General features: G+C 34.5%; 1 protein-coding gene across 1 annotated transcript; it reads right to left on the bottom strand.

The window, feature by feature from the left end:
• Positions 1–1853: 1853 nt before the first annotated feature.
• Jhbp2 (Juvenile hormone binding protein 2) lies at positions 1854–21745 on the bottom strand. The gene is made up of 5 exons (XM_074169521.1): positions 21586–21745; positions 8647–8887; positions 4967–5100; positions 2284–2433; positions 1854–2066 (listed from the first exon to the last, which is right to left on the bottom strand). Exons 1-5 carry the CDS (start codon positions 21647–21649, stop codon positions 1918–1920), a joined length of 738 nt encoding a protein of 245 aa, XP_074025622.1. The 5' UTR covers positions 21650–21745; the 3' UTR covers positions 1854–1917.
• Positions 21746–22680: the final 935 nt, after the last annotated feature.

Raw genomic sequence — 22680 nt, 5'->3', positions numbered from 1 at the left:
TTTTGAATATAAATGATTTTTTTACATTATATGTTGACATTTCATACACATTTCTTTACGCATATGATTCTTCATTTGTAGTCACATCAAGAAATCCCAGTATATCAGAAGAAATAACAAAAGAAACACAAGAAAAATGCGAAAAATATTTTAATGCGAAGTTTGAGCAAAGATAAAACAAAAATAGATGTGCGCCCATATATACAGGTTTCCATATATACAGCAATCTGAACTGGAAAACAAATCATTGCATGTATACAAAAACTTTCCAAACTACGCTTTGCCCTAAAGAGAATGAGGAGGGTGGTGAGCAGAAATGTTCTCAAAATTGCGTACTTTGGTAAAACACATACTCACTTTCAGCATGGAATATTAATATGGGGTTAAATATCAATAGCAAATGAAGTTTCTATATCTCAGTTGAAAATGATTAGAGGTATGGTAAGACAAACTTCAATTCAAGGCCACAAAAACCGATGTATCGGTTTTCACTAAAAAGATAAATGTCTCCGAACCGGATATTATAATGTCAAGACAGACCATTCCGCTTTCTGCTTCGATAAGTTTGTTGGGGGTCAAAAAGGACCTCAATATGTTTTGGCATAATCTTGTCGCTGGAATTGCAATAGTTTCTCAGAAGCTTGGAACACTGTTCCGAATCAGGAAACTGTACACAACTCAGCAACTTTTGATGCTTTATAAAGCTCAGATTAGATCTTCTTTGGAGTATTTTCATAAACTGTACCATACGATTTGATCTCCACAAACTTTATTTTTCGTAGTGAGAACATATGTTTCCAATACCATACAGCTACTAAATGAAGGTTGTGGAGATCAAGTCTCAAGGTGTATTTTATGGAATTAGTATGGATCTTCTTGTTTTGAGGTTTCGTGAAATGATAAATAGACAGAACTGAAAGTGAATGACAACCTGAATTTCATTGAATATCTATCTACCTGTATGTTTTAGCTGATATATTGTTCGTAAAATCAAACTTGATCAACCCTGTATGAAAATTGTTAGCTAAGTTGTTAGTACTCTAAATATATTACAGAAGTCATTTTGCATTTTATAACAAAATTATTAGCTGCCACAGTAATTCGATAATTACTCTTGAATTCTGTATATTATTTGTTTCCTCTTTTCCGTGTATTATTTTCCATAACTGCGACTGATGAACTGTAATTATGCAATTAGATAAATCAGTGATATTAACTATTTTTCACGAGAACACGTATTTCAGCAAGGATATAATAAACGTTTGAAACTACGAGGAACTTCTCTAATTTTCTTTGAAGTTTTGATTAACTTTGAGCACACCCACCAATTCGGGAAAGAATATGATCATGAGCTTAATGTATAATATATAATTTATATTACAAACATATTGACAGTAGTAGTTTCGGTTATACGTACTACATGGGCTGAAAAGTCTCGGGGGTAACCCCTAGATGGCGTTAGTTTAATTACATTCACCGAATTTCCAGTTAGTACCAACCTTCAAAAGAAAGCTGTTGAAATTTCATGATATTCTATTCATAGGTATCTGAGTTATTGTGCTAAGAGACACTACTTTTGTTATTTTCAAAATAATAGATGGAAACAATTGTGTTTCCATTTTAGACTGCTTCCTGATGAGAAAAAATATCGTTGAAGCAAAGCAATGGTTCAAAAAGTGTTACGAGGACTCGGCTCCATCAGAAATAACAATTGAACGTTGCTTTGCTAATCTCAAACGTGGTCGTACAGACACCAACGACACCAACGATGCAGAACGCAGTGGACGTCGAAATGAGGCAGTAACACCAGAAAACCTGAAAAAATCCACAATTGGATTGTTCAGTGCTCAAAGAGGTTTTTGAAAAAATTTATTCCAGAATAATTTACAATGTTTAAATAATAAATAAATTGCTAATCTATTCTAAAAACTCGTCATATGGTACATAATTGAATAACTTATCAGCGAAATCCCTTATGAGAATCAACAGCTTCTTCTTCACGTGGGGTTTCATCTCTCTCAGAAGCTCTTGACTATTGGAATTGATGAACAAGTTTAATGCAGCCTCTGAAATATCAAATAAATCCATTCAAGGGATTTGTAAATATGTCAGTAAAATATCGAAAACCCTATTTTTCATTTTCAATTCTCAAAATTTACATTTTGATTCCAGAAAGAATGAGTGTACAACAAAATAAACTATTTTCGTTTGAATATTCTTCCTGCTTATGAAAATTTGGTTTTCCAACCCTACATTTGGGGTGCATTATTATGGGATACTCACGTAGAATTGTGTTTCCGTTATGAATACCATCAACTCCCATCTTTATATTTCTAACACTAAAGTCCATTTTGATTTGCTGTACTACCAGATGAGATCTTCCATTCACATAATGGGGCGCCACTCTGAAGTATATTTTGATTTTTGTTCCCTCTGGAAAACAATAATAACCACATGAAAACGACTCGATAATTATTTGAAAACCTAAAGATGAAACGACCTGATTGATCCAATTGACTACTAGTACTAACCGTATTAGAAAAATGCACTTATTCGTATTATTATGAGAGAGAACCTAAACTTCTGAAGGAACATGTCAAAAGTATATCAGAGAAAATAACTCTTACGTTATATATTAATATGCACATGAAAAACTAGTTACATATACTGAAAGTCACGTCAACATTATATACAGGATGTTTCTGAACTACGGTACGAAATTTCTGAAGATCATTTGTTTGGTCGTTTTAATAAAAATCGTTCCAATGAACATATGCCCGTAGTTGCTTTGTTACTGAGATACAGGGCGTTGAAATTTGAAGAAAACAACAAAATTTATGAAATGTCATGAATATCTTCACACCAATTCGGATGAAATTTGCGAAGTAGATTGAAATTATCCGGTCCAGTGGCGTCTCAGTAGGCACCACAGGCAACAATATTGAGATAAAAGGGAACGCCACTGAATTTTTTGTAGTTTTCTATTTTTTCAGATTGAGCGCTGTATGTGATCTGGGTATTGGAGGTTTCATTTCAGAAATGGTCCATATGGTTTTGAACCGACTTCCAGCTGCAGTGCAATCTTCTATCGCATCGAGTATAGCTTCTTTTAGTTAAGACGTTGTTACAGTTCCAGGTCGTTAATAACCTGCATTTTTATTAAAACTCAAAGTTTCACATTATCTCGATGTAGCGTTCTAAATATTTTAGCACATGGAATTACTCTTTTAGGATATCTCTCCTATAAATTATCCGTACTTCTACCGCATTTCCATTTGCTGATATATGCATGAAGTGCATGCCAGCTTTTTCAGCGTTAGTAGAATTATTCATCATGGAATGACTGCTTATTGACAACTCTGACTTTCACTGACATGACAACAGTATCACTGTCAGCTGGTCTCTAAAGCAGGTTTTCAAGATATACAAAGTATCTTCAGTTTTGTTTGATCAAAAATGAAGCTAAATCTGTATCTGTAGAGTAGGGAGTGTAAGTGTAGGCCCACAGCAGTTAGGCCACATGTGGCCCATTGTACAACCTCCCAAGAAGTTGTCCTCCTAGGTCATCGCCCATCCTGTACTTTTCAGGAAGGTAGACAGGTCACTAGGAGACATTTCCTTTATATCGGCAGGTGTAGGTCAAGACTCGCCGAACACACACTCTCTTATTGACGGTAACTCCGGACACTCGCATATAACATGCCTGACAGTTTCATCTTCCTGTTCACACATCCTGCATAGAGGTGTGACAGTGGTCATACGGTTGAGCGTAGATTTTTCCTGGTCATCGCCAGATATTTCTTGGGGGCCAGCCGCTTCCTTGGCTTAAGAGTTGGCAATGCGATTACCTCCTCTCCTGTTGTGGCCTTAAACCCACCTCAGGATAATGTTGTTATCTACCGAGGCTTTGGCTAAATCTTGGTGGCACTCTAGTACAAGCTCTGAGGTAACACGTTGTCTGTTCAAGGCTAATACTATCAGTGCAGATTGTTATGTTTTTGCCAGAAATTCCTTTCCTGGTTATTTCTTTTGTGACGATTGAGATACCAGCCAGTTCTGTTCGAACCACGCTGGTATTTTTTCCCATTCCCCACTTAATCCTTAGGCCTAGTGCTCTGGAGACACTCCACATCCTGAGCCTTCTTTAGTTTTTGAGCTGCCTGAATTTATGCGTATTGCATTTGCAGCATCTGACTCTGTGTTCTATTTCATTTGTATTTTGTAGGGTTCATCAAACACAAACCTGGGTTCAATTGCATTACAGGCTGCCTGCCGCAGAGGTTGTGCAGTAAGCGCAACCTCTGCTCTGAAGCTTGATATGAATAAAACACAAACAACGGAAAAGTTGTATTTTCGGTCGAATAATTTAAAAAATTAAAAAAAATATCAAGTCAGTGGCGTCCTTTCTTTCCCCAATATTGTTGCCTGTGGTGCCCACTGAGACCCCACTGGACCTAATAATTTCAATCTAGTTGAGACTTAATGAGTACCTTATTGCTTCAAATAACTGTAGCAAATTTCAATCAAATCGGTGTGAAGATATTCATGACATTTCAAAAATATCGTTTTTTTTTTTTCACTTCAACGTCCTGTATCTCAGAAATGAAGCAACTCCGAACATATTTTATTGAAGAAACGACCTAACAAATCACCCTCAGAAGTTTCGTACCGTTTGTAAAGACACTCAACAGAAATCTAATTTTTGAACACAGTGTGTCCTGGAACTTCTAATATTATGACAAACTATTTTGACCGATCCAAATCGTTGTTTACTTATCAATCAATCAATTTGGGAGACTTTGATTACATGCAGTATTTTGAAGAATCCCAAAAATCAAAATTCGGTAATGTGGAACCGAATTTTGATTTTCTGAAGGCCACTTTCTCCCTATTCCATTAATATTATCAATACAGGTTGCTTTATAGACTGATAGATAGTCAGTGATTAGTAGTAAAACAAACTCACCATATTCTCCCCAGTAATTTCCACCACCGGTTGCTTGGATTAAAATGAGTACTCCACTAGATTCATATTTTGCTCTAACGTTTATTTTTGGTATATACATGGTCAACTGATACTGGCCAGTCTCGATATCTGATCTGCAAAGAGTTACAGAATATTATGTTCAGTACTTATGAAGCCTCTGAAATGAAATATTTCACAGAATCAAATTATCAATAACACCGTTATGATTCCCAAAATGCATCATAGTTTTCAATCGAGTTGCTATATGAGGAGAACTAAGTACTTCCATAGAACGAAGATGTAATTCGAAAGAGTGAATCTACACCAACCATACAAATGGTAATTGAACTAAGAAGTAAAAGTCAAATTTCTCAGTTAGCTTTTTTTCACAATTTATTAAAAAAAAATTAGTTTAAACATATATATTTTTGCTGGAAAGTAGATGATTTCTTTCGAATATACTTTCTTTAATAGGAAGAGGGTTTGTATACCTATTTCATTTGATATATCTTTCAATTCATTGTCCAAACACGGCCTTTTTTTGGGAATCTGACCAGTCGTTGATGGGTGAATAACATTACAACTTAGCTCAGAACTCATACTAGTTCATTCCAATAAATCAAATGCAAAATAATTGAATAGAACTGGCTGATACTTGATGAAACTTTATATTAATACTCATTAATACAGTTTATTCTATGATTTTCACTATAGTAATTTTTACTATAGTGAAAATAATACGGTAAACTATATTAATGAGTTCAAATGCAAAATATTTGCTTTTTTCTCAACTTTTGAAATGATTCTTGGAGAAATTCAGAAGTTATCCATGAATCAAATGCGTGTTATTAATCTGTTCAACTTTTCAAATGTAACATTGTACAAGTATTGTTGTTTCTCAGAATGGCCTGCTAGATAGCTTGATATGAGGTAATTAGTTTCATGTAGAGATTCGAGAAATCGGTAGTGTACGTTACACAACTGAAGTCATTCCAGAATTCATGGATAGAAACATTTCATAATGTGAGAAGTGAATTTACAGTTACCATTGTTGCATAGGAGTGCAAATGAAAATTTGATAAATGGTTGATTGAAATAATAATACTTATCATTTGTTCTAAGATCGTTGACAAAAAAATTAACTAGTTGTGACTCAGAAATGACTAGCCCAATATGAAAATATCGGTTTTGGACAAAGAATTGAAATATCTGTTGAACGAGGAATCTGAGGGCTTCCTTTCCTATTTGAAAATGAAGTTACTCTTTTGACGACAAGTGACACCACACAATTGTTTTTTTATTGAAAAGTACTTGAAAGGATATCTCTCCACGTCAACTTTGCCGGATTTTGATGTCTACTCTCTGTAAAATAATTATTCTGTGTGATATGAAAAACATTTTTTTCGAAAACAGACTCAAAAAAAGATCATAAATTTTGAAATATGATTCCAGAACAAGTTATGGAAATATTTCGGCTCAATTAGTAAACCATGGCATTGAATATGCTTGTGAACCAGTAATTCACATATCTCATTCTTCCTTCACTATCTAGGAACTACTGTGCACCTAATCGTTTTCAGAATTACCCAATTATTATTCTACGGACCAGCGAAAAATTTGCCAGGCATTTGGCAATGATAGTGTTGATGAATGCACTGTTCGACGTTGGTTTGCAAAATTGCGTTCTAGAGATTTTAGCCTCCAAGATGAGCCCCAAAGTGGTCGACCTACAGTACTCCAGGACCACGATTTGAGGTCTTTGGTGGAGACTGACACATCACAAATGTTATGTGGGATGGCAAAAGAACTGTTCGTCAGCTCCCATGTGGTTTTTGATGGTTTAAAACGTAGTGGAAAGGTCAAGATGCTTGAAAAGTAGGTGCCACACGATTTGACGATCCACAGAAATTGTCATGTTTGAGGTATGTTCTTCTTTGCTTGTGCGCAACCAAAACGATCCTTCATTGGATCAGACCGTCAAGTGTGATGGGAAGTGATTCCTCTGGAATAACAGAAGATATTCAGGCCAGTGGTTGGACACCGATGAGCAACCCAGGCACTTCCCGAAGACAAAAACCTTCCAAAAAAAGACCATGGTTACTGCATGGTGATCAGCGGCTGATGTGATTCAATATAACAATTTCGAACCGAGCCAAACCATCACTGCAAAGTCCTATTGTGAAGAGGCGAATTGGCTGTCCTTGTACATCTTTCACTGCTTGACATATATGCATGCTGTTTTTGCGAGTGCATTGTCTTGGGATGTGGGCGTTGAGCAAACCGGCCATCGGATGCCTGCTTCCAGGTAGCCCCCTGGATACGAAAATGACAGAATCACTTGTGTTTCTCTTATTCCCTAACTGAATGGCATCCCTTGGGGGCTTAATCCTAAGGTGTGTGTATCCGTGCCGAAAGGATGGATGACACTGATCCTATCAGCTATCTCTACGGAACCTTCGAGATACCGGGCGCCCTCTCATCGTAGCATCGCCTTGTCACGGCAATGCGGAGCTCTGCGGTGATTGACCTTCTTTCCCTAGCTAGTCGTGGGACTTTCATGAACCAGAGTAAACTTAAGAATTCTTTCTGACGCTAAATCCACAGAGGAGGTGGATGTCGAACTTACGACTCCAACTGACCTCCCTGTAAATTTAGATCAGGAGTGAGAGCTTCTCAACTCTCAAACTCCTGATCCAATAACTGATCCTAATAAAACCTAAACTCAACTTAACTGAACTTTATAAAACCGTCATGCACCAAATTCTTGAGCGGCTTTCGCAAAATCTGTCTCAGGTGGAGGAACAAACCCCCCATGAACAGGTTAGCAAACCTTTGCACTCAAGTGATGATTCACCAAAACCAGAGGCGAAAAGGCCCTGCAAGGTCAAATCTAAGGCATCATCAGGTGTAGCTGACGTGCAAAAACCCTCATATTGGAAGGTTGTCGCGGGTATTAAGGTGGGAATCTTGCACCTTGATTATCTGACTACCTCATTAACGATGAAACAGCAGAGCATATACTTTGTGCCTGCCCCGCTGGGGACCGAATGAGGTTTAAAGAATTTGGCAAGGTAGTACTCTTACCATCTGACCTGGAAGAGCACTCACCATACTAACTAATCGGCTTCGTTAAGAAGCTGGGTTTATTTGGTCTAGTGTGAGTAGGTGTGAGCCAATAAACCCTTGCGGGTTGCGGTGGAGGGTCGAATAGACCCAGTCTCTTTGGACCTAACCTAACCTACTGTGAAGAAAACGACGAAACATACCAAAAATTTGTTTCAGCAGTAGCCGCCACTTGTCAACAGAAGATGTCAAATCCTGCTCCAACACAATTCCCGTTCGCACGTTTCACAAATCATCATCCAAAAAGTGATTAAATTAGGCTTCGAAGTTCTGCCTCACCCACCACACTCCTCAAACAACTACTTTTTTTTCAAGCATTTCTCTAACTTTCCCATCGATAGCATCTTCGCCAATCAGCACCAGGCAAAACGGCCTTCGCCGACTTAATCGAACCACAAGCACCCAATTTTCATGTTGATGAGTTGTGTTACACTGTGTTACACTCATTCAAAGGACGCTTATGTGATGAAATTGAATGAGTTCTCACTGAGATGGTACGGTACACGAAAACGAAAAAATCTTTTGAAACAACAAAATATTTTATCTGTATAACTCACCTCACACCAACAACACTGATATTACTGACTCCATAGGCTTCGATATTCCTAAAAGTGGCTCGATATCCATCTGGACCTGAACCTAAAGCTAGCTGAATCTCATCTATGATAATGGGTTCTGGATCATATATATCTAGTTCTGGAATGCCCCTCCTAATGTTAGCAATGAGAAAGTTCGTAGATTGCCTAAGACATGTGTTAACAGCTTCATCGTCTTTGTAGCATTTCTTGATGAAGTAAGCTGTAAAGTCAGAAATAGTTTTCAACAAATCTCTCTCAAAAGAAACAATTTTATATAAAATAGTTCCATTTTACTACTCAGATATTCACTGGATATTTCAATCTTACATTTTGTTCATGAAAATTCTGACAAGTGTGTCCTACTTTTTTTAAATACCTACAGATTTCATTCAAAATATTGATTTTTCCAACTTTTCAATTCAAATAATTTTTTTCCAGTAGTCTGTTCGGTAGTCTGATTACAATTGAAAAAAATTGAATAAAAACCCTTCAACGTTTGTTTGAAGGTCATTGACAGTACTGTACCCTCAGGTTTTTCCTGTAAATTATCTTAACGGTTTCTTATTGTGATCATTTGATTTTTTTTTTCAATGAAAAAGTGCCCACAAAATCATCTAAAATATTTTCCTAAAATCGAAGCATTCATTAAATGAAAAATCCGATGTAATTATTGGTGTCAAAAAATATTTGTTATCTACAAAGACATAAATATACTTATAATGTACCTCTATCCATTATTATTTATGTAAATTTCTCCTCATTCGTATTGCAATTTCAATCATTGCGAACTTCCGGAATAAAGTTCTCCGGGTGTTACCGCTGTGATAGATACTTCGAGGGATTTCATGCAGTGCATTTCCATAAAAGAAGGATACCAAACGGGTATTATATTTTTCAGTATGTCTGGTTATATCTTTTTAATTCAAGAACAGAAACATTAGATTTATGAGACTATTCCTAAGAGTAATTTTTATTATTCTAGGAAATAATGAATTGATTATTTTTTCATACAGAATTATTTGTGATTGATGTATTGATTAGTGAAGATAATTGAAGTTTTTGATTATTCATGATATTTCAATATTCAAATTGAAGGGGTTATATTTTTAGGAGCGACCTTTCATTTAAAGTAGAACTCCTGTGAATGATATCTGAATTTCATTCAATAAAGAATGTTTGGAATACAAACTGAGTAGAGAAAAGTATAATTCGGTGTTCATGTAAAAGTATTTGTTTCGAAATAATTTTTTTCTTTCGTGTAATTCAATGTTTATATGAAAGTAGATGTTTCAGGAGGGCTTTCTTTCAGTTTGTGTCTGAAAGTTGCTTCTTTGCATGATCTACACATCATGTAAGTGCAATTAATTACCATTCATTTAAAGTTGAACGCCCGTGAATGATATCTGAATGTCATTCCATAACGAATGTTTGGAATACAAACTGAGCAGAAAATATTATCTTCTGTATAATTTAGTGTTCATGTAAAAGTATTTGTTTATATGAAAGTAGCTGTTTCCAGTTTGTGTCTGAAAGTTGCTTCTTTGCATGATCTACACATCCATGTATAGAGTTACTTATTTTCGAATTGATTACTTTCTTCATTTCTTTGGAGGATTCTCACTTTTTTTGTATCAAGATGGAATAGTAGAAAGCCAAAAACTGTCTTTCAATATTCAATTTTGATCTCTATCAATATTCTGTCCACGAATAATATCTGCGGGTTCAACTGATCCCGAAGAAAGTTCTTCATAGAAATGATGCATTCCTTGGAATGAAAATCGTCATCATAGGAATGCTATAGATGCCCCACCCATTTCTAGTAACAATTGATATTCATTCAATTTCTTTGATACGTGAATCCACTGGCAATAATATTCTGGAAATCTGAATCAAACAAAATCATGAACTGTGGTCCATAGTCTATATATTTGAAATTTTCATGGTAATCAATGAAAACTTACAAGATCTCATATGCACAAAAAACGTGTTTTATTAGAAAAAATCATAATTCAGTTTGTGTCAAAAATCTGTTGTATACTACCAATGAAGTGATTATATAAAGTATTGAATTGAGGTTTAAATTGAGTAAATAATTTTGAAAAAACCCGTAGTAGGTATTTTACAGTGGACTATTTTGAAATCTGAAGACAATGTTCACATATATAGACAATGTATCTGTAATTCTTTTTGCCCGTAAAATTTATATGATAATTGAAAAAAAAGAATCTGCACAAAGTGAAAATTCATTATTTTCATACAAGTAATCTATCAAACTAGTGGAATCAACAAATGTGAAGTTATAGTGGAAATTGATGCAGCTACCAGAAATCTTCCATATAACAAGAATTCATGAAACCGTTAACTATCCCTTCTTAATCCATTTATTTCATGAAAGGGAGCATGGACACATTTTTCACTTCCGACTATTTTAGATGGTTAAAAAAGGCAGACATTGATTGAAGCTTCAGCTGATGTCAAAACATCTGATGGATACCTGTTACGAGTATCCTGTATTGGTTTCACAAAGATCAACTGTCTCAGAGAAAAACTTGCTATGCCCAGCATACACAATCCGTACGAAAATGGTTCGATAAAATTCAAAAATCTGGCTTGAAAGGAGTTGTAAATAAACTTATTCCTGACAGTATAGCTGAGGATATTGAGAAGCCTGCCAGGGTATCTATCCTCTTCAACCTTAAAGTGAATGTTTTGAAGAAACCCCGTTTCCAACTGTCCAAGCTTTTGGACTTGCATGGTGATGGCGCTAAAGGAGGATCTGGTAAACCTGGTAGTGATGTTGGATCTGAAGTTCATAGGCCTGAAGGTTGTGAAGCACCAGTACAAGAAAATGTTTAAAGAATTTTGTAATATTTATCCAAGAGATACATATCCAAACACGATAGTGTCAACACTAGAAGGAAAGTCGATGTCCTTAATCTCTGTTTCTTCGTACTAATGAGTCGTAGGAAGATAAAATTAGGTATATAGGTCTTAGGTCTCCGATGCGAAATGATTTTCAAATATTCCAACAAATATTCCAACGCGCCCCTTTTACGCCCCCCGTGGGCGTAAAAGGGGCGCGTTCACATATGAAAATTACCTTTCCATCACTGTTTCTCAGTACTGACCGCTTTATTTTAGGAGGCTGGAATTTTGTATGTAGGTTAGTTTTATGTTGTAGATGTGCAATAAAGAAGGATTTTCAAATATTCCAAGGGAGACACTAGCTGCTGGGAAAAAGGCATGTTTATAAAATTATCTATCCATAATGTGGTAAATATGATCGCTTCTAGCATGAAACTTGAATGAATATTTTCGAAGATATTAGAGATTTAAAATGCAGGGACAGCAGTTGCAACCGGGTCAACTACATGACGCTCTTTCAAGAGTAAACTCTGAAGGAAACATGTATGTATTGTCCACTGACAAAAAAATCTGTTAACGTAGTATATAAAGACATTTTGTTGTATATATATATATATATATATATATATATATATATATATATATATAGCATTGAACCCGTGCGGAGCAGGGGCGGTTCGCTAGTACGGCATATTTCGATTCAATCAGTAATATACCTAAATAATTCACCTTTTTCCTTTCTCAATTTTTCTGTTATTGATAAAGACAGACACTAACCTTATCAGTACCATAGAAATAGCCATTAGTTTGGAGGTATGTTTATGAAAATTCATTGTTACAGAACCCTGAGGAAGAATTTAATCAAATTCGAATTGTTGGCGAGAAAACTATTTTTTTTAAAGAAAAAGTGATCATTTCACCTAACAAACCCTCCTATAAAATTAACCCTTCTATAAAAAGTATTGGCCCGAAATGTTATCAATACTTGGGTACAAAACTATACAACAGCTTACCTTCGAATATTCAACACATACATTATATTAACCAATTCAAAAGTAAACTAGTCAGAATTATAAAAAACTTACCTAAAGAGAATGTTCATAATTTAATTTGATTCAATAACATAAAACAAAAGATTGTAAATCATGAAATTTACACCTCACACTACTAAAATATGAATTTGGCCCTTTCTGCCTTGAACTTGAAACATGTATATTATTGTATTTTATATATTTCATATTATGAATTTAGTCAATATTTGTATCTTCTTAGTTTATCAATACCTATGTATATTGTGTAAAACTTCAATATTTGTTATCCTCACAAACACAAACTTTTGTGATCTGTCTGTATGTGTTTGTTCGTTTCTTAACTTTTTTGTAACCTTTGATTTTATATATCAATGCGGGAATATAGGTATGACATTGATTTTTTGTTTAATTTTTTTTTCAGCTATTACAACAAATTGTTTTATGTGAGTAATTGCGATTGTGTTATATGTAACATTATGAAAAGAGAAATGAAAATTTCTATGTTTTTTACCACTTTTATTTGTAACTAACGTTACTGCAGTTTCGTCCTATACGGACATTTCCAAACTTATACTTATACAGTTTGTAGTAACGGCTACATCCATCAATTTTATGTAACATTATTTTATTATTTGTATTTTTTAATTTAACCACACACATTATTAAACTCTCAGTGGATTTGCAATTTATTCATCATAACCTTCTAGGTGTTAATTCTATTTCGTATGCAACATGGATGAATAAATATTATTATTATTATACTAAACCAGTTGATTTATCAATTTCAAAACTACTAAAAAAATATCAATATCTAATATTTGAATATGAGAAGCGGAATATTTTCAATGGACCATCAAATTGAACTTGACGTCTCTTGTCACCATTGGAATTATGTAATCGAAATAATGAACTCTGATTACTCTCGAATTGATTACTTTTACGGGATTTCCCATGTCTTATTTGAATAATTGATTTTGTTTGTAATACTTTCACCTGTGTAATCACTTTCTTCAAGAGGACACTACCAAAAACAGTGAAATAAATTTTCCCGATGACGTCACTGGATTTTATTGAGACATGTTTACGAAGAATCAAGGAAATAGAAATTGTATTCCTACGTAAAACACAAAGTGAAAGCATTTTTATGGAATCTTCGTCTTATATGCACTACTATCAGTCGATTCACCAAAAAAACTTTCATTGCAATTAAAGAACATACTTTGATTATTGTACCGCAATTTCTCTTGTCGTACCAGCTGCATCTATTGGTGAATATTAATTTATGCCTTTCGCCAAATATGAGTGAGAGAATACAAGAGAAACGCTTTACGGGTAATTTGAGCATGAAGAATTTGTGGATCCGTTATACAGTGGCAACCTGGTCTCAGGATTCGAATATCTTATAGCGAAGCTGCCCTACATATGAGTAACAGTAAAAAGAACCATTAAAAATTCCGGTACGTTGATCAGGAATATTTTATATCAACTACATCGATTTCATATCATTTCCGGTATTTAAAAATCAGGAGCGGATCTAGGAATTTATTAAGGGGGGCACACTTGAGAAATAATTGGAATAATTGAAAATTTATTTTTTGGGAAAGAAAGTTTTTGGCTTTCTACTACTGCATTTCGATACAAAAAAATTTAAGAATGTTCCAAAGAAAGGAAGTAATCATTTTGAAAATAAGTAACTCTATACATGGATGTGTAGATCATGTAAAGAAGCAACTTTCAGACACATCCATGTTTAGAGTTACTAATTTTCAAATTGATTACTTCCTTTCTTTGGAAGATTCCCACATTTTTTTGTATTAAGATGGAGTACTAGAAAGCCAAAAACTTTCTTTCCCAAAAATTTATCACTCCTCAAAATATAACCCCTTCAATTCAAATGAAAATTTTTTGCCAAAAAAATTATCCTATCAAATTTGTCTATTTCTAGTCATGTGTGTCGAAATAACCAATGAAACCATCATTACACTGATAACTACCCATGGATAGTTTTCACGGGTAGTTATCACTTATGTCATGACATTGCTAAGCAACCAACACAATAAAGTTGTTTGACATTTCAGTAATTCAATTTATTTCGAAAATGTCACTTCCTCGCTTTGGTGTTCAAAATGATGCGGCAATTGACAAAATCATTGAAGAAAATACACCAAAAAAATACTGTCAATAGTAAAAAATACACTTGGAAAATATTTATGGAGTTTTGTGACGCCAGAAAATATGAATTGGATGGAAATCTTACTCTCGAAGAGCTTGCATTAATACTCAAGGATTGGGCGATTAATATGAGAAAAAAGGATAGCACAGAGTTTAAGGAGGCTACTGTTAAAACCGTATGGAATATAACAAGCAAATTATTACAAGAAAAGTATTACAAGGAGTATAATATCATGCAAGATCAACGGAATATCATTATACGAATTGTTCTTTTAATAACTGTGTGTTCAATAAATAATTTTGTTCGAATTGCAAAAAATTTTCTCACCGAATATCCCTCGAACATTGATAAATAACTCATAATTTTATCACAACTTCCTCAAGCACGTTATTTTAGGTAACATCCCTCCGCCTTCGACGTCGGGATGTTACCAAATAACGTGCTTTCGAAAACTGTGATAAAATCATTTCGTTAGTTATCAATGTCCTTGGGATATTATAGCTGAAAATTTATGTTTAGTGCACATGATATTATTTTGAATTTTGATAGTTGTTTTATATCAAACACCTGTTCATGCAGCTGTAGTTTCGTAAGAATGTATCATATTTCCCTCCAACCGATTTCCTGGAGTCTTTGAAGTACACCAGATACTCGTTAGGACAACAAGAGGATTGTTCCGAATTCTTGGGGTTCTTGTTGAATAATCTTCGTGAGCAAAACAATAGCAGAATCCATACTCCTGACCGCTCTAGATTAAATGATTCCGTACAATCATTCTCATCTTGTGTTTGTAAATATTTTGGTGAAAAAATCCTCACTTGTTTACTTTGTAGTGAATGTTCAAGAGGTAGCAAAAATGTATGTGAATTTCTGGAACATCAACTAGTGTTTCCTAATATGACTAATAACCAGTACGTGCAATATTGTTGAATCATCTGAAAATGGGACTTTTAACAGGTGATGATCGACTGAATTGCCAAACATGCGCCAAACTAACTGACTGTTATGAGAAAACAAGTATAGCTGAGGCACCAGTCAATCTAATAATAACACTGATGATCTTCAAACGTGACTCAACCTCTGACCGAAGCATGGATAACACTTCAATATATATAATATAATCTTCATGCATCCATCATTCACTGTGGTTCTGGGGTTGAATCTGATCATTATTACGCCTTGGTCAAAGACGAATCGGACTGGTTTGAGTTTGACGATAGTCGTGTCACTAAGTGTTCCTGCTATGTATTGAATTTATTGGAGCCTCTGGACACACCCTTTATTTTGATTTATGAGAGGGAGGACATTGGAAGATCAAGATCTTCAGATGATGTGGTGCTGCAGGTTTCTCCGGGTTTTCCTGCAGCTGAATAAACAAATGCGCCACTGGAATCAATGAAGTCGCTCCAGAGCGCCAATTAATTTTTGTTGTTGTTTCATAATTTCATGATTTGTATTTTGAAAGTGTTATAAATTTTGAAATATATAAGTTAGAAAGTTATAAATTTGGTTATCAGTTACGGTTTGGTAAAGGGCTAGAGGGTAGAATTGGCTTAGATCCCATAATTAAACATCTTCTGCGTCCCCCTGGCTAGATCCGCCACTGTTGAAGATACTGCTATTTATTACCACTCATGAACTCAAAAAGTACTCAGTTCAAAACAACTTTAATCTCAAAATTTTGACTTCAACCTCAAAATTTCGATTTGGATTTCGTAATTTCGAGGTTACTACTTTGAACTTATGGAGGCTAAAGTCGAAACTTCGAAATTGAAGTCGAAACTTTGAGTTTCAGATCCGTAATTTCCAAAAAGCAAATAAAAATACGAGGTCTGAAACAAATAAGATGAATTTCAATTTTTCTAAAAAAAAATTCCTTTATTCATCAATTTCTATTTTGTCTCCTTCGAAGTAGTTCCCCTCAGATATAATACACTTTTGCCAGCGTTATATTCAATCTTCAAGGCAATTATGATCAGTAATTTTTGGTATATCATTGAGCTCTTTCAGCGATTCAATTTCAATCTCCTCAATCGTCGCGAAACGCCGACCTGTCATTAGTCTTTTCGAACTTAGGAACGGAAAGTTTCGCACAAAAAGTTGGAGTTTTATGGAGTGAGGGGGCTACCACTCAGTTTATTTCAGTCGTACTCATGTAGCAGAACCCAATCTGTGTATGTGAATGGAAACATGTCTGACAATAAAACTATCAAGAATAGTGTACCGCAGGGATCCGTTCTGGGACCATTGCTATTCTTGATATATTTCGATGACTTCAGTCATTTTATGTTTCCAGGTAAATGTGTTTTTTTCACAGATGACACAACTTTAATAACGTCTCAGAAAAACATAATCGAATTACCATCAATTACTGATGATCCTCTCAGACATGCGTTTCTGTGGTTCACAATAAATCAGTTGAAATTAAATAAAAGTAAGACCTAGAAGGTCTTGTTTACGACCTCAAATACTGAAACCACTGAAAATGGCAATAATACTGTCCAACTACTAGGACTCACTCTTGACCGGAATTTATCATGGTATGCACACATTGATGAACTGAGTAAGAAGCTGTGTGAGATTATATTTGCTTTTCGAAAACTAAATAGAGTATTGTCTCTTGACGCCCTGAGAAGTTCATATTTTGCTTTTTTCCACTCACATATGAATTATGGCATTGTTTTGTGGGGCAATTCCTCTCACTCCATTAAAATCTTCAGACTTCAGAAAAAAGCAGTCAGAATATTGATGAATGCCAATTATAGAGATCACTGTAAGCCGCTTTTCAAAAAAATGGGTATACTACCACTACCATCGGTATTCATATATAGTAAGTTACTTGAAATCCATAAAAATAAATCAATCTATTCGCAGCATCAGGATATTCATCATCATGCTACAAGAAACGCAGATTTGTTCATACAGCCTCGATACAAACTCACAAGGTCTATTAAAAATTCATTGAATATCATTCTCTACAATCATCTTCCTAATTCGTTCAAAGTGCTCAAACAAAGCTGCTTCAAAAACAGAGTCAGAACTATTCTCCTGGATTATTTAAGTACTTAAATTATGCCGATTCAGATTTTATTTTATTTTATCTGATATATGAAGCTCATGTTTATACATAATATTTGTTTTTTAACACTTTAAAAAATTTCAGACTGATTATTGTAATGTTCAAAATGATCTTTCATTTCATTCAAAATGTATGATTCAATATTTTCAACTTGTGACTAGTTTTTTTCTTTTACTATGTATATTTTAACTGACTTGCAACAAACATTCAAGTGTAAAGTTGTCAAATAAATATATCTATCTATCTAATAATTACTCAGAAGATACTATGTCAATCATGATGAAACTTTGTGCATTTGATAGTAGCGAGAGGGCTTTTTTGATGTAATTTAATTCGAAATAGTGGTTTCAGTGGAGTCGTAGAAGGCTATTTCATCTATATTTTTGGCAAAATTCATTGTATACCCCTAACTTTATATTAGATGGATGTCAACATCAGATCAAATATTTGACATTACGAATCATGGTCTCGCAAGTTATTGTTGTATAGTGTTTGGTGTTTGAGAAAAAAAGTTATTCCGAGTTATTCTAGGTGTACCTATCAGCCATAAAACAATGATGTGAAAATGCCTCAACTCAATGTTGAAGCTGAAAGTGAAGCTGAAATTAACCCCCACATTCCTCTTGAATTTCCTAGATTATTTAAATTCACGCAAAAAGTTACTCGTATTAATTACGATGAGACTGAACTATTTTCATATAAATAGATGAACTCGAGTACACGAATCATTCGTAGCAATTTCGTAGCAATTTAAAACGTAATTCTGTTTGTCTAGTTTTTGAAAGAAAGTCTTCAGGTGTGTTGTTTAAAAAAGATACCGCATTATTTTCATTTTACTTGGTAACTTGAAATATTAATGAAAAATATTCAAAGCAGATGTCTAAAATGCAAACTTCAATTTTGAAACAGATTCCAAAATTCTTTGGGTATTGCTAACGACATTATAAGTTTTCATAACACGGTTGCTTGAGCAATTCTCATCCATCTCTGGTATCGTTAAAAAATTGATCTAGGATGTACCAAAATGAATAATCCAAGAGATTCAAATCCGCACATCGTGATGGACACGTCTCAAGTTTTCCAAGAGTTATCAGCTGTAGAGCAAAAGTATCAATGAGACTGAAGTGGGCAGGTGATTACAGTATACGCCACATGTTTTCCCATACTATTGAAAGTATTTTTTATAGAACCGGTAGTGTGTCTTCAAAGAAGAGGTATACATCACACCATTGAGTCGAGGTTGAAGGACCTACCTCGTGGACCTACGAGTGTGACATCACTAATTTCTGCTCAGACATTTAATGAGAACTTCTGCTGAAATCTTTCTACAATGACATAGGGTTTCTCAGAATCCCATAAATGATTATTATGACAGTTTCTGGATGGATCTTTTGAGAAACTTGGCTCATTTGTAAACAACATGTAATTTGGGATTGTTCACAAATACTTGGAGATACCCACAACAAAATTTCAATCACTTAGAACCACCCCTTGGCAACAGAGCATGGGCCGTTTTATGTGGTGTGGATATAGTAACTTCAACTGATATAGAAGGCCAGAATTCAATGTTTGCTGCTATTTTTTTACTCCGAAAAGAGGACTCCTTGTAAAAGAGTAGCATTAGACAAATAAGGTCATTTGTCAGTTTTGATGTATCCAATTATCTGACAAATGATCAATTTCAACACGTAATTTTTTGCCTAAACTTGAAGGACCTAGGCTAAAGAGATGAGCGGGTTAACAATCTGTAATCCAAAGTTGATATTCAACTTGGGAAACTAGTGGTAAACAACAATTTTCACCATGAATATCAATCAGTTAACTCTTTGCGATAGTACTGAAGTTACTATTTCGAATACAAATACATTAAAAGAAATCCTTTATTACTGTTATCAAATGTGTAAAATTTGAACACTATCGGAGGAAAGTCTTCTGAGCAGATAGTACAAAACTGATTATCAATTGAAAACTCAACTCTCTGTTATTCGAAAATGAAGCGACTTTGAATATTTGCCTATTTGTTCTTTTTAATAAAATATGACATAGAATCATCTCCTGAAATTGAAGTCAATCTTATGATACACACTGTAGATCAAAATAGTAACTATACAAAAATGTATGTGATGAGATGAATAATAAAACCGACTCATAAATTATGTGATATTACAATTACAATATTACAAACAAAACACAAATCGGATTCATGTTTATTTGAAACAGAACATTCCCCTTTTTCAGCGGTTCTCATTCAGTGGAGTTTGTTGAATGCCTGTAGAAAAATAAATACTTTTCTGGACCCTACCACGACGGATATTGACCTATATCCAAGAGACACTTATGCAAGTAACTGAACCTGGCTAATATTATTGGGGTGATCATCTGTACACCAGTTTCAGAATGTCTTGCACTAAGTTGAGAATAGATCCAACCAAGACAGTTATGTGTATGCTGGATCGAAACTTTCGTCTGAGATAGGATCTGTTTTTATCGCATCTCATGACTAAATCCTGATGGAGAAAGAAACGCCCCGTTTACCAAAATTACAATAGAAATCAAAATAAATTTGATGTCTGTGTACTGATAAAATTACATCTCTCGTACTGACATTTGCATGACAAATATCTTCCGGAAAACAACTACTTTCCCGGCTACTACCACAATGTGTTCATCAAATTTGATACATTGAATAATATTCGACAGAAATTTGCATGACAAATATCTGTCGGAAAACAACAACTTTCCTGGCTAATACCACAATGTGTTCATTAATTTTGACAGATATTCTGACAAGTTTCCTCACAGAAAAAAATCTTGCAGATGTTTTTCGTTCATCCAGCACCAGGACCTTGCTCAAATCGATCGAGTGTTATTTGGTCTATAGGTGATCACCAGTCTTATTCAGATATACGACGTTTCAATCTCTCTGATGATCTACTGAAAATTATTAAAATAAAAGTTACTACGAATCGTCTGACCCACGGCACAAATTGCACGTTCAAAAGTAGGACCTTGTCAATCCTGAAGGGCGACAGTTAGTTGACCAAAAAAAAAAACTTAACACGTTTCCAATTGACTGAAATCAAATAACCAGTTTTTCAGTGTTTTCACTAAAAGAATTGAATGTCTTCTCTTCGTAAATGAGTTCAACCGAATCATTTAACGGTACCTGATCGTCCAAATCGTGTCAGCAATACCGCTCGCTAGTGAATGAATTTCACTTTCAAGAAAACTATTTCGCAAAAGTTAGAGTACACATGCAAACAAAAAAAACTCCTCATTTTTTCCAAATTGTTTAACATAATTTTGTTTAAAGTATTTTGGGATATATATTTTGACCAGAGATTTGTAAACCCCGCTGTTCATTCATACAGACACGTATTGAAAATATTCATTTCATTATTAGGTTTTCCGTATTTTGAAATAAATTTCAGGAATTTTCGAGAAAAATCATTATCTCTACCAATTTTTATGAGTTTTCGTTTTGGCTCTGAAAAAATTAATATTTCAATGAAACTTTCAGTCTGTTGTATTCTCACTCGTCAATTCGATTTAAAATAGGAAATAATATGTTTTTGGCATTCGTTGGAAAATTGTCAGTTCAATCCCTATCGAGAAACGATCTGCTGGTTCCATTGTTAAGATTCAGAATATCAATCCGGTATACCTCTGAAAATATCTGACATAAAATCTATTTTTTTATATCCTTTTTCGAAGATACCTTTCTTGGAACTTTTTCTTCCACCAGAATAAAACTGAATTGAACTACTTACGCCTCTGAGAGAAAACGCACTGTATAGCACAAAAAAACACACCAAGAATTAAAAACTTTTTCATTCTATCTACGGAACCAACCAACTTCTTGACGATGACTGACCTCCTTCAGTGGCACTGACCGTGACCGTCGCTGTTGAAGACACGAAGAAGAGGGGACTTCAAGTTGTCCAGTGTGAAGACTGTTGAAGTAAGGGAAGAATATTGAAGATGACGTACTGTTGGGGGCCATGTTATTGAATTATCATGATTATTTTGAGACTAAAATGGTTAATGGATTATTTATTTAAATGTTTTGAAGTTTCTAAGTTTCGCACCGAAAGTAATTATTGAAGAAGAGTGGTGCAGTTTACCAACTAGAAATTTTGAATTTTGTCAATTTTTAATGATACATACCATTTTTGGCTTTCTCTTCTCCATCTTTATACAAAAAAGTATTGCAAACTTCTAAAGGAACAATTAATTTCGAAATGAACTAATCAAAAATATTAGACACAATCTGGAAAAAGGCCTCCCTTAACAACTACTTTCGTATGAATTGCACGGAAAAAAATACTTTCGAATATATACTTTATGGAAATTATTAAAAACACTTTTGTCTACTTATCACTAGTGGATTTTATTTATACGATCTGTTTAGGGTTTGACACCCCTGAAAATGCTAAGGGTTGTTAAACTTATGACTTCAACTATGGAGACCTACATAAATCGAGTTGCTCATTTAGTTGCTCATATATTTCTAGTTTTTAATTGATTTCTTAATTAACATGGCCTTCAGCAAATTTATTTTCTTTCCTTTATTACATATGTGTAGGATTTTGAGGTTACCTTTATTTATCTTGTGTTTTGATTCTTGAAGATGTATGTAATTGAAGAGACGTGTTCACGCAGCCTTATGTCAAAATTTCTACCGGTTCAGCCTGTATACAGGCTGATTCACGGTGGATGGCACATTAGACGTTTCTGGTGAAACAGAGGATCACTTTGAAAATTTAATGGAGGGCATATTCAGACATTCTCTAGCCAACTAAAATATTTTCGACAATGCGGTGTTGCCGCTTCTACTAGAAAGCAGTAGCAACTTTGATTTTTCA

This window comes from Leptinotarsa decemlineata, unplaced genomic scaffold, assembly GCF_025532065.1.
Source record: "Leptinotarsa decemlineata unplaced genomic scaffold, Ldec_3_MD MMD2_P_RNA_scaffold_5, whole genome shotgun sequence".
NCBI classification, from domain to species: Eukaryota; Metazoa; Arthropoda; class Insecta; order Coleoptera; family Chrysomelidae; genus Leptinotarsa; species Leptinotarsa decemlineata.
This window is presented reverse-complemented; position numbering and strand designations above follow the sequence as displayed.

Excerpts from the sequence above, each read along its gene's own strand:
- Jhbp2 (XM_074169521.1), bottom strand. The coding sequence starts at position 21,649 with ATGAAAAAGTTTTTAATTCTTGGTGTGTTTTTTTGTGCTATACAGTGC. Across the intron at positions 5,101-8,646 it reads ATCAGTGTTGTTGGTGTGAG|ATCAGATATCGAGACTGGCC; the intron begins GTGAGTTATACA and ends AACTCTTTGCAG. Across the intron at positions 2,434-4,966 it reads AAATTACTGGGGAGAATATG|AGGGAACAAAAATCAAAATA; the intron begins GTGAGTTTGTTT and ends ATTGTTTTCCAG.